This window comes from Pogonomyrmex barbatus, unplaced genomic scaffold (genome assembly GCF_055798465.1).
Source record: "Pogonomyrmex barbatus isolate J1 unplaced genomic scaffold, ASM5579846v1 scaffold2, whole genome shotgun sequence".
NCBI lineage: Eukaryota > Metazoa > Arthropoda > Insecta > Hymenoptera > Formicidae > Pogonomyrmex > Pogonomyrmex barbatus.
Window position 1 is genome coordinate 10743728 of NW_028297116.1, and position 12352 is coordinate 10756079.

At 33.6% G+C, this 12352-nt stretch overlaps 2 protein-coding genes across 2 annotated transcripts; one reads left to right on the forward strand and one right to left on the reverse strand.

The window, feature by feature from the left end:
- Nucleotides 1–1181: 1181 nt before the first annotated feature.
- LOC105425670 (serine/threonine-protein phosphatase 4 regulatory subunit 3 flfl) lies at nt 1182–5410 on the forward strand. The gene is made up of 6 exons (XM_011636532.3): nt 1182–1379; nt 1738–3336; nt 3422–3573; nt 3742–3842; nt 3927–4123; nt 4345–5410. The coding sequence occupies exons 1-6, from the start codon at nt 1182–1184 to the stop codon at nt 4429–4431; spliced, it is 2334 nt and encodes a 777-aa protein (XP_011634834.1). The 3' UTR covers nt 4432–5410.
- Nucleotides 5411–8229: 2819 nt separating this feature from the next.
- Nucleotides 8230–12351, reverse strand: LOC105425669 (cilia- and flagella-associated protein 36). The gene is made up of 5 exons (XM_011636531.2): nt 10618–12351; nt 10179–10354; nt 9700–9890; nt 8955–9249; nt 8230–8831 (listed from the first exon to the last, which is right to left on the reverse strand). Exons 1-5 carry the CDS (start codon nt 10838–10840, stop codon nt 8577–8579), a joined length of 1140 nt encoding a protein of 379 aa, XP_011634833.2. The 5' UTR covers nt 10841–12351; the 3' UTR covers nt 8230–8576.
- Nucleotide 12352: the final 1 nt, after the last annotated feature.

The following is a 12352-nucleotide window of genomic DNA, read 5'->3' on the forward strand; positions in this document are numbered from 1 at the left end:
CTGCTCAGTGTCTATGTCAATTTTAGAGTGGTGCAACTCGAGAGGAAACGGTGTGAGCGCGGCGATGCGAGCCGACGGCGACTGTCACGGGTATTCGCGTAAGATAATCGTGTTCGTATGAGCGTCTGCTGAAGCGGCTACCAAGTACCACGAGATCTCGTTCGTCGCCGCTGCCGCTGCCGCCGCCGCTGCTACCGCCGTCACCACCACCGCCGCCGCCGCCGCCGCCACCACCACCACCGCCGCCGCCGCCGCCGCCGCCGCCGCCGCCGCCGCCGTCGCCGCCGCCGTCGTTGCCGCCGCCGCTGCCGCTGCCGCCGCCACCGCTATCGCCGTCATTGTTGCTGTCGCCGCGGGAAGAAAAATTGTACACAGCGGGACTGAGTACCGCACGCGCCAACATTTGGCGTTTTAGAATACCGGCGGATTCTCGGCCGAGAATCTGTGACGTCGTTGCCGCTCGAACGGACGTCTCTAACGCACGTATCTCGATACGTCGTGGCCGCCGCGACACGTGAGATCGCGGGCACGCTGAACTTTTCCCGCGCGTGATCTGCCTCCTAGGCAGAGTTCTCCCGCGGAGGATCGTGTCGATAAGCCATCCGACCAACGGCATGTGGACTCTCATGGACTGATCGCACTGACTGTGACGCCGTCGAGAGAAAAGTCTCTCTGGAGTAACGCATCACGTTCGTCCATGACGCGCGTCCATTGCCCATGCCACTCGTCAAATTTGTCGTTTCACGGAATACGCGTATCTTCATCGTGATCATCGATCGATTGATGCAAAGCTTGATTAGTGTATAACTGGTGCACGTTATACTCCCCACACAAGGTTCCGCCTGGACACCGCTTTCAAGACAGAGTGTGTGCCTTTTGGTAGAAAGAGAAAGAAAGAGAGAGAGAGAGAGAGAGAGGGAGAGGGAGAAGACGCTACACGGAGCGTTTTGTTTATACCAGACGTATAACGCAATAACAGTAAACCTTGATGAGCTACAAGGGCATGTGGAAGTCTAACTTATCTAGGTTTCTGTCCATTCGTTACTCCAACAGATATTTGAGAATTCTTTCATAGAGAAGATAACTATTGACGAGAAAGTCATACGAAGATTAAGCAAACCTCGAAAGGCATGCGGAGTAGTTGGTGATACGGGAGAGAGTGCACTAATTAGTTTTACAATATGACGGATACACGTAGAAGAGTAAAACTGTATGCTCTTAATACAGATAGGCAATGGGATGATCGTGGTACAGGTCACGTTTCTTCTGGTTATGTAGAGAGATTAAAGGGAATTGCTCTCATGGTAAGAGCCGAGAGTGATGGCACTCTCTTGCTGGAGAGCAAGATACAACCTGATACAGCATATCAGAAACAACAGGTACTAAGGAAATTTCATTTACTTTTCTTTGCATAACTTTATGACTTTCAAAAATAATGCAATAATTTAAAAAATTAGATATGTTACTCCCAACATAGAAATTTTATAAAAAGTTTTCTAATCTAATTGTGAACAATGAGATATAGAAAATTAATATATTTCTTTAATATTATAAAATTTTTTTTATTATGAAATTTGATTAAGATAAAGGTTAATTTTTAATATTGCTGATTATTTACTACATATGAAATATTTAAAGTTTTTATTTTATAAAACAAATATTTTTTTATATTGTATATTGAATAATTTACATAGCATGAAATGTATATGTATATATACAGTGTGCATATGATTTTAGGATACTTTAATAGTATGGTCGGAAGGAGATAATTTCGACTTAGCCTTGAGTTTTCAAGAAAAAGCTGGCTGTGACGAAATATGGGAAAAGATATGTCAAGTTCAAGGAAAAGATCCATCTGTAGAAATCACACAGGACATTGTAGAAGAATCGGAAGATGAGCGGTTTGATGATATGTCAGATGCAGCACCACCCATCGAATTACCTCCATGTGAACTTAGTCGATTGGAAGATATTAATGAGCTCATAGAGAATTGTTTAACGTCCCCAATGAGAAAAGAAAAGTTAGCAGTGGCACTAGAATCCGAGGGTTACATTAAGAAATTGCTAAATCTTTTTCGTACATGCGAAGATTTAGAAAATATCGAGGGATTGCATCATCTTTATGATATATTCAAAAATATTTTCTTACTCAATAAGAATGCTTTGTTTGAAGTTATGTTTAATGACGATACGATTTTCGATGTTGTTGGCTGCCTGGAATACGAACCGACATTATCTCAGCCAAAAAGGCATCGAGAGTATCTCCGACAATTAGCCAGATTCAAACAAGCAATTCCTATAACAAACACCGAACTGTTAGCTAAAATCCATCAGACATACAGAGTTCAATACATTCAAGATGTAGTGCTGCCAACCCCAAGTGTATTTGAAGACAACATGCTGAGTACATTGAGTAGTTTTATATTCTTCAATAAAGTTGAAATAGTGACTTTGATACAGGACGATGAGAAATTTCTTAATGAACTTTTTCGTCAGTTAATGGACGAAGCGACTTTAGATAGCAAAAGACGCGACTTAGTCCTTTTTTTAAAAGAATTTTGCAACTTTTCACAAAATCTCCAGCCGCAGGGAAAGGAGACGTTTTATAAAACGTTAACATCACTTGGTATACTTCCCGCTCTAGAAATTACTTTAGCAATGAATGATGCACAGACAAAAACGGCCAGTATAGATATATTGACTTATATTGTGGAATATTCTCCAAGTGTTGTACGAGAGTATACATTACAACAGATAAATAATACAGAACAGGACCAAATGTTAGTGAATGTAATAGTTGCTCAACTTGTTGGGGATAGCGATCCTGAGTTGGGTGGAGCAGTACAGCTGGCTGGTGTACTACGTTTACTTCTGGATCCAGAGAATATGTTGGCTTCTGTTAATAAATCAGAAAAGACTGATTTCTTAAATTACTTTTACAAGAATAGTATTGGTACTCTGATAGCACCTCTTTTGGCAAACACGATTGGAGAACGACCTGCAAGAGAGGATTATAGAACAGTACAACTTTTGGGATTGATCTTGGAATTGTTATCATTCTGTGTGGAACACCATACGTATCACATTAAAAATTGCATATTGAATAAAGATTTACTCAGAAGAATATTGGTTTTAATGAAATCAACACATACGTTTTTAGTATTATGTGCATTAAGGTTTATGAGAAAAATTATAGCACTAAAGGATGAGTTTTATAATAGATATATAATTAAGGGTAACTTGTTCGCACCTGTATTCGATGCATTTGTAAGAAACAACGGCAGATACAACCTTTTAGATTCGGCTATATTGGAAATGTTTGAATTTATCAAATTGGTAAGTAGACATTACTTTTGCTTTGCTTGGTAAAGAATACATAAGGTAATATTTCTAATGATTTGTACATTTTACTATATTTTAGGAGGACATTAAATCGCTATGTTCACATGTTGTTGAAAACTTCTCAAAGGAACTCGAAGCAATTGATTACGTACAAACATTTAAGGCATTAAAGTTAAGGTATGAACAACATCAAGACAAGTTAAAAGATCGCGATAGAGCTACAATTGACAGGTATATATATTTAAATATATTTTTTTATATTTGCAATAAAAAAGAGATGAAAAGTATTATGATATAGAAATACATTATACAATAAATATATAATTTAAATATAATTAATAGACATTGTTTTATAAATATAAAATCATATTTATCGATATAATTTATTTATGTCTGTAGTGTTCCATCAATTTTGCGGAATAGTCGGTATCGAAGGGATCAGAGGCAACTAGATGAGGAAGAAGAACTATGGTTTAATGAAGAAGAAGAATTTGATGAAGGTGATACAATAATATCAATCTTGCATTTCTAATTTTCATTGCTATTGTTATTCTCAAATTTTGTATCTAATTCTGTTTTTATAGATTCGAAAAGTCATCAGCAACAACAACAACAGCAATCTGTATTAAACAATAATACCGCTAATAATAATATTACATCACAACAACCGCAAATTAATAATAGCTCGTCAACAACGAATGAGTCACCAATTGCTTCAGATATAAATCCTACTCCAGCTATTGGCACAGTAGAAAAAACGGGAACAGCACTCTTTAAAAAGGTAAAACAAGAAAAAGATATACAAAATATACAATATATAAATGCACAAAAATTTGAATTGTAATAATGCATTAATTTAATATATTATTAAAATAATTAATATTTTCCAATCCATGTAATAATTAAATTGGCTTTTAAATAGCAATTTGTATTAACAAATAATTTTACATTAAATTATAGATTTTATATAAAAATTAAGATTTAAATAAATTTAACTTTCAGGGATTAGTCGATTATGAAGGAGATTCCGATGAGGAGGATGAAGATTCAGAATTAAGTCCCTCCACAAAACGACAACGATTGTCATAGTAGGCAAACTTGAAAAGAACGAGAACATTTGTGATTTTTAATTGCTATTATCATTTCATGACCCTTCTACACATGTAAAAACAGATCTATCGTTTTATTGTCAGAAGAGACATAGATTGAATTTTTTGCTAAGGAATGTGTGTGTGGACGCAACAATAAGTGCTTTAAAAATGTGTGATGGGCACTCATTTATAGGTCTGTCTGTGTTGACATGTGTATAATATGCAAAGCATACAAAATAGGGCCTGAATGAAAATTAAGCTATATCGGTTGAGTGTGTTGATAAAAGAGTGAACTTTTTCATCTCTTTAATGAAACAAACAGTGTAGTATTGTGGCATAATATGATGTAGCACGATGTATTGTATGATGCGTAAAGAGAAGTAAGAGATATTAAACAAATCATAGAGAGTCCATTCCACTTGTCTGGAAACATCTTGTGCACTAGGGAAGATAATCTCATGGATAACTATGAATAGACTAAGAAGATTGGCCACAAAATTAGCCAAGTTTAGTGACTTACAGAAAATGGAAGCATACGCTTGGATAAATACAGTGATAAATTGCGATATCACAGTTGTAATTAAACTGTAATCGCAATTATCTGGTTTACGAAGAAGAAACTTACAATGTGTTGTAAGTCCAAATTTTCGGAGACAAAGAGTACATGGTGTACCGCACAAAAACAACCGAGCGTTTTGTTTTGCCATTTGTAAGTTTTCTATCGCTTGGCTGTGCGATAGAGATCTGTTCTTTAAGACGGTCATTATGAAACTTTATCCATTTCGACAGAAATAGAATATTTAGTTTGTATATATATATGTATATTTGTAACGATTGTAAAACAGCCACACTCATGGATTAAACAGAAACATGCAATTTCTTTAAGGATTCAGTTCCCTTTGAAATACTTTCAACAAGCTTTTCGGTTGTCAATGTAAGTAGTAGTAATTGTATAATAAATATTTGATTTATGTATATTTACCAGTCTGCAAACTTTATGCCCAATGTTAATCCTTGATGTGTAAAATATAACCTGAATGTATCGCAAAATGCTTGAATATTAAGCTTATGTATAAAATGTATTGTTCGTATCTATATAATGGGCAAAGTGAAGCCAAGAAACGCAAAAAGCGCTTTGTAAAGACAAATTTATACACAATTTAGCTTTGTTAAATTATAACATGTTTATAATGCAATATAATTTATATATTGGATAAAAAAAAGTAATATCAGACCATGCAATATAAAATTTTAATTTATACTAATTAAATTTGACATAAATTGACACTTTGTGTTATACAAGTAAATAATATTTGGAAGTTAGATATATACATAATTCAGTTGCTTTAAATTAAAATTAAAATTTAACTTTCCAATGTTATATCGGAAGAAAAGATATATCTATTTAAATCAGCTCCAGAAAAAAAGATGTCTGCTTTTTTGGATTATTTATACAACCGATAAAGCTGACAATGAATACATTTAATTTCATTTAATTTCATGAATGCATTTATTACTGTACAATTCCTGTAGCACATCACATTAATTACATTCATTTTTACATCAATTTTGGTTAAATTGATTTGATTTTACAGCGAAGTATTACAAATTAATGTACAGATTTTCCAACGATATGCCTAATATCCGAAAAAGAATTTCCAAGACTGCTTTAGGACTGTAAGTACGTAATGCTTGAAGTATTGCAATGGAGATACATATGTACACATATACATATATATTAATTCTTATTATATCGAAAGGGATATATTTAGAAGTTAATTCGATCATGAGATGAACAAATTGTGAATATCTGAGTAGACAAATTCGCTGGAGCTGAGTGATACATGTATATAAAATGTTGTGCAACTTGGACTGATCACAAAAAAGAAGAGATGTAACAAAAGCTAATATTAATTAGTAAAATAAGATAATGCTGAGTAATGTTGTTCTTTATGTGTTTTACATATATCCACAATTTATTTGATAATAAAGAACAAATATTAAGCTTAGAATGTTATATATTGGATGTAAAGAATGTAAGTATAAAAGAAAGGAAAGCAAATGAATTTTAATATCTAAGTGATATTAGAGAGTAAAAAATGCGGTCACGTGCTGTTTGAATTGAGAAATTTGATACATACATTTGTACAGAGTGTGTTACGCTCTTTTCATACATTTTCGTCATCATTGATATACTTGATTATGATTTACCAACTTTGACATTTGTTTTCATTTTTTTATTAATATTTGGTATATATTTGGTATTAAATTTGAAAGAATGAAACTAAATAATGAACTAAATATATTTTCCTATAGCTATCGTTTACATTTGTAATATAAAAATATTTTAGTATCAAGTAAAATAAAATGTTTAATCCACTTAAATTTACAAACAGAAAATTGTTGTAATCTCATATTGATTGGCTGCTCTGAAGATGTCTTCTCTTGAATATAACATTTCATATTTATTATAGTATTATATAATAATATTATAATTATATATATTATTATATAATAATAATAATATATAAAATTTATTATTGTATTATTATATAACTTTGAACATATGATATGACAGTCTAAAACATTCTGCCTCAGAACCGTCGCCGAGATCGCATACATTTTTCAACCGTCACATCCATATAATATATTAAAGGGAGAAAATATATCGAGACATGCACACATTGTACAATATCGCATGCTAATATTAGCATGCGTTTTAATTATATAATGAAACAGGATAAGAAGCTTTTTCTTTGAATATATACATATACATATATGCACAGAAAAAGAAATCTTTTTATATGAAAAGCTATTCGAGAATTTTGTGAGTTAAGAGCATGCATAAAATATACAATCCTGTGTGTATTATGATAATAAGTGAATGAATTGTAATTGAAAAAGGATATTTTGCATTTTATTCTACTGGAGAATGAAAGAACAATCAGGCAACAAAAGTGACATCTAAATGCAGGATTCATAGCAAAACACGCAGCTATTGCAGAAAAAATCATTTAATTTTTACAAATTCTTATTCAATGTTGTATTCCCACTTTTCTAGCTTAATTCTAGCAAATGATTCATTTTTAATATTGAAATTTGACTGAATAATATTAAGTAAAAATTAATATCTGCAATAATAAAAAGAAACAAATTTTAAAAGTAAGTTGTATTATATTTCATATATATATGTATTTATGTGTATGACACATGTCTATATATATATATATATATATATATATATATATATATATATGTTTATATATTATGTGGTTGAAAAAAATTTATTTTATATACTACAAATAGATGATAACTTTCATTACTTTATAAAAAGTATATGTTATTATTCAATTAAATAATATTTTGAGAAAAGTTAGATATTTATAACACGTACTTATTGCTGGTATTATGCTATGAATCCATTTCATTTGTTAGAAAGTAGACTGCAAAAAAGTGAGAATGATAAATGTGTGTTATATAAATACAGTGTGTTGTAGAAGTGCGAAGAGTATTTAATTAAATAAAATTTAAAATTAGATGAACACTTGTTAACAACACTAATCTACCTTGATATCTAATCTTTGAGTTTATATCTTGTAATTCCCATTGAACATAAACATAAAAACACTTTGTATTTGATTAACGTGATTTATTCAAATTAATATATAAAATAATTGTAGAATTTTAAGTATTATTTTTAATACTTTTTTATATTTAGAAATGTATTATTATCGAATATTTATTTTTATATAAACATATTCTGATACAACAGTGAGAAAAAAAACGCTTTAAAATGCAGTATTCGTTTTTATTGAACGTAGTTTTACTTAAAAAATCAGACTTTTAATAAGATAAAATAGCATATAGGTGAATGTACCTGCAAATATATGTTTTACTTAATCTATTCTTTATGAAAATCTTAAGAATAAAAAAAATTCTTAAAACAATAATACGTAAATATATAAAAACAATTTATAGATTTTCGCACATTTCTCGTAAATTATATCTAAATACAAACTTGCGTGTACTATTTTTCTAGATATCACAATTGGTATTGGCTTTTGTATGAAGCACTGGAAATGCGAGTTTAAGACTTCTACAATTAATTATAAAAAGCCAATATATAATAACACGCAGTTAAAATTACTTATGCACAACTTCGGCTTTCAATCGAGCTGCAAGAGCTCTTCGTACTTGAAGTATCGAAGGATCTACAGCTTGCGCTGCTTCTAGTTCTTGCTGGCCCTTCATAGTCGCTTCGGCGACTACTCTAGCCGAGCTCGGCCGAGTTTTGTTCATCTCTAGCTGTTGGCTCCTAGCTTCCTTCTTTAAAGCTACAAGTTTATCTCGTCTAGCTTTCAGATATTCTTGTCTCTTTTTAATATCTTCTGGATTCATCTGTAATAATATAAGTAATGCGATAAATTTTTATCTTTGTTACTACAATTCAAATTGTCTATTCAAATTTTCATAGAAAATTATTTATCGATATCGTATAAAATGCAAGTTAAAAGTAAATACCTCATCTTCATCGGATTTCTTTTCTGAAATTGGTATTGATTTAAGAGGCTCGGTTTTCCTGAGTTGAAGTTTATCCGACGGTTCTTTTTCAGCAGATACGGTGGCACATTCAACTTCTTCTGTCGATTCGTCGTCCGAAATATTCCTGGAATCATCTTTTGATCTTCTCAATGCCTCTTCCAATAAAGCCCTTTCATTATGATACTCGGCAGCTAAACGCTCGTGTTCAGCAATCAGCGTTGTTTCAGAGGATATACCTGGTTCCTCCTCGCTCTGATCTTCCAGAACATGTTTCCTGCCCACGAGAAAAAATCAATTTTCACTCCATTGATTTTTAAAAATATCTCTAAGAGCTCGGACACAAAAATAAACGGAAATAACAAATAAGGAATTAAATATAAAAAATTAGGACACAGAAAATTATTTTTGATCAATGAAAAAACATTTGGATATTTCTTGATTCTATATTAAAGTATAAATTCTTTTTTTTATTTTTAATTTCCTTTTTTCTTATTCCTTTCATTGTTTCTAGGCTCAAAGAATACTTTGATATTTTTTGACTGTGTATAAGCATGGATTTCTAGAGTCGAAATTTAATTTTCTATTTCTAAGTCTTATTTTTAATTTCTTTTCTTTTCCTTTCATTGTGTTTAAGCCCTAATTAGAATATATGATATTCTGATAATTATATGATATTCTGGTCATTATATTTATGATATGTCAGTATATTTATGGTATGACGTACTGTATCAAATCCTCCATGACTAGCTCGTCGTCGAGAAAGCCATCCGTCTCATACACGAGGGAGGCAGGTGTGAGACCGTATTTTTGTTCGATCATATTTAGCGCTTGCAGCTGGAGCTCCAAGTTCTTCTGTATCATCATCCTTTTGAATATTTCGTATTCATTCGCCGCCCATATCTGCTCGAATAGATTCTGCAAAATATATGTGCGGCGGAACGCATCAGTTTTAAAAAGAGAATGAGTATTTATTAATATTTATTAATAAAAATGAATATTTATTAATAAAAAAAAAAAAGGGCAAATTGCACCGTGATCGCACACATTTATTTTTATAATACATTTATTTAACCTCTAAATATTATATAAAATAATTCTTTTATTCCTGATATGGAATACTCATGAATCTTTTTTTTTAATTTTATGAAATAAATGCAAAAAAATATAACTCATCACGTGGATATATGCAAATGATGTCCGTACTTGTTGAAAATGTATCGGGATCTTTGTATCCCTGTTAACGGTACACGCGTGCTCAAATTGTTCCGGTGTGATACCCATGTCTTCCATAAAACATCCCAGCAGCAAATCAACCAGGTTTTTATACTCCTGATATATTTTTCGATATTCTTCGCAGTCTTCGGTATTGGCTTCGAAAACTACAATATGTTTATATAATTTTACAAATTCATCAAAATGAAGTATTGCAATTCTCATGGGGGAGCTTTCTAGTTTCACGAAGTGAACTTTCACTTTCCGTTACAGCGAAATTATTATGTTTATATAAATATATTTTAGAATATATAATAGACAGACATAATATTCTCGTTAAAATAAATAACGCTTTGAAATTTCTTTTTTTCTTCTTCACTTTCAACTCTTGAAAAAATATGAGGAAGATATTCTTGACGATCGTACGAACCGAGGGACTTTTCCTCGATGAAGGTCATCAGGGGCGAAGACCAGATGGGGCCTTGCAGAAATCCAATCAAGGAATCAAACACCCACGCGCTATCATCCTTATCATTCATTTCGCCCGAATTGTTTCTAACGTCACCGTGAATTCGCACACTCACGTCGAGGATCTTCTCTGCGGTCGTACACGTCTTAGACATTTGCCTTCTGGATTGGCAAATTGTAGTCATAGTTACGATGGCAAAACATGAGTCGTTAGAATTAGACCTGCGCCAGTATTATTCATCGGGATCGATGCGCGTTCTCTTTCGGTTTCGATTACAGGCGGACAGATGATACCCGGAAATCATTGTAGAATATGCGAAGTACTTCGATATCCATATTGATAAATATCAGGATAAAACATCCGTTTGCAGGAGGTTTAGCTCAGAAGAAGAATGCATCTCGTGCATCCACACATTTAATAAAATACATACACAATCATCTTAAATAATTAAAATTTAAAATAAAACTGTTAAAGTTTGACAATTTATTCGAATGTTCGAGATAAAAGATTTACAGTCCATATAAATCTCATTTCTTCGCGAAATGTGAATCGTATATTAATTCGTATTCGTACATTTTCAGTTTTTGCAATATACATTTTGTTTTTGTGTAGGAATATCTTTTACGTCTTCTCGCAAGAAAAGAAAAAGAAGATTAAGATCTGAATTATTTGTATTTAAATTTGGAAATCAGATTCGCAAATTTTTTAAGAATGTTTCTTAATATCTTTTTTCATCAAAGAAAAATAATGCGATAGAATATAAAAATTAGATTTTTATAAAAAGAATGCATGATGCGAGATTTAAAGCAATTTGGAGCAGACTCAAATTAATCATGATGAATTATACTTTCTCACTGTATCTAGACTAGTTAATTTTTTAATAAAAAATAAATTAAGAACGCAACAAATTATATAAGAAATTGCAATAAAAACATTCTATTCCAGTTGAATTAATCATTAATTGAAATATATATATATATATACTCAATGTTTGATCGACATTATTTTTACAAAATTTCATCTCATGTCAATAACGATAAAGATTCCGCGTTTTTTCGTTATCTCTCATTCAGCACGCGCAAAAACGAAACAAACGCGCCGCATGATGCAAAATTTATATAAAGCAAGACGGGAGGGGCAGGAGTCTTAGACGCGCAAAGATTACTTTCGATCGAATCCTCGGGCGCGAGAAAGAGAGAGATGATGATGACGACGTCGACGACGACGTCGACGCAACGATGACGCTCGCGCGCTCTCACGGAGCGCTAGGGAATTTTCTGAGCGGTCGGTGGTCGCGGGGTCCCCGCGCGGCCGCGCGGGGGAAAAACGTCATCGTGGAGACGCCGGTAGCGCCGGGCGCGCCGGGCCGGGCGGCCGATCACAGCGCCCGCGAGAGCGCATTAGGTTTGCCAACGTCCGCCGCCGCGGCGATAGAGTCAACATCCGGCGACGCAGAGATGCGCACGTTTCGGCGCTCGCCGACGGGAGAAGGACGCCGCGATCGCGATTTCGGGACATGAAAGTGAGATGAATGGTCGCGATACGAGGACGCGGAGGGCCTGAGGAGCGCTGGGCTTCCGGGATAGGACAATCCGCGAGGGCGATTCGAAATCCGCGTTGCCTCCGTTGCCGCCCGTCGTCCACGACCGCCGTTGTTTCTCAACGTTGTCACGTACTCGGGGACCATCGTCGCATT

Bases quoted from the DNA above. Each gene is read 5' to 3' on its own strand.
- LOC105425670 (XM_011636532.3), top strand. From the start codon at position 1,182: ATGACGGATACACGTAGAAGAGTAAAACTGTATGCTCTTAATACAGAT. The intron at 1,380-1,737 runs GTACTAAGGAAA...ATATGATTTTAG, and splicing joins CAGCATATCAGAAACAACAG to GATACTTTAATAGTATGGTC. The intron at 3,574-3,741 runs GTATATATATTT...TTATGTCTGTAG, and splicing joins GATAGAGCTACAATTGACAG to TGTTCCATCAATTTTGCGGA.
- LOC105425669 (XM_011636531.2), bottom strand. From the start codon at position 10,840: ATGACTACAATTTGCCAATCCAGAAGGCAAATGTCTAAGACGTGTACG. The intron at 9,891-10,178 runs GTACGGACATCA...TATATTTTGCAG, and splicing joins TCCCGATACATTTTCAACAA to AATCTATTCGAGCAGATATG. The intron at 9,250-9,699 runs GTACGTCATACC...TCTCGTGGGCAG, and splicing joins GTCATGGAGGATTTGATACA to GAAACATGTTCTGGAAGATC.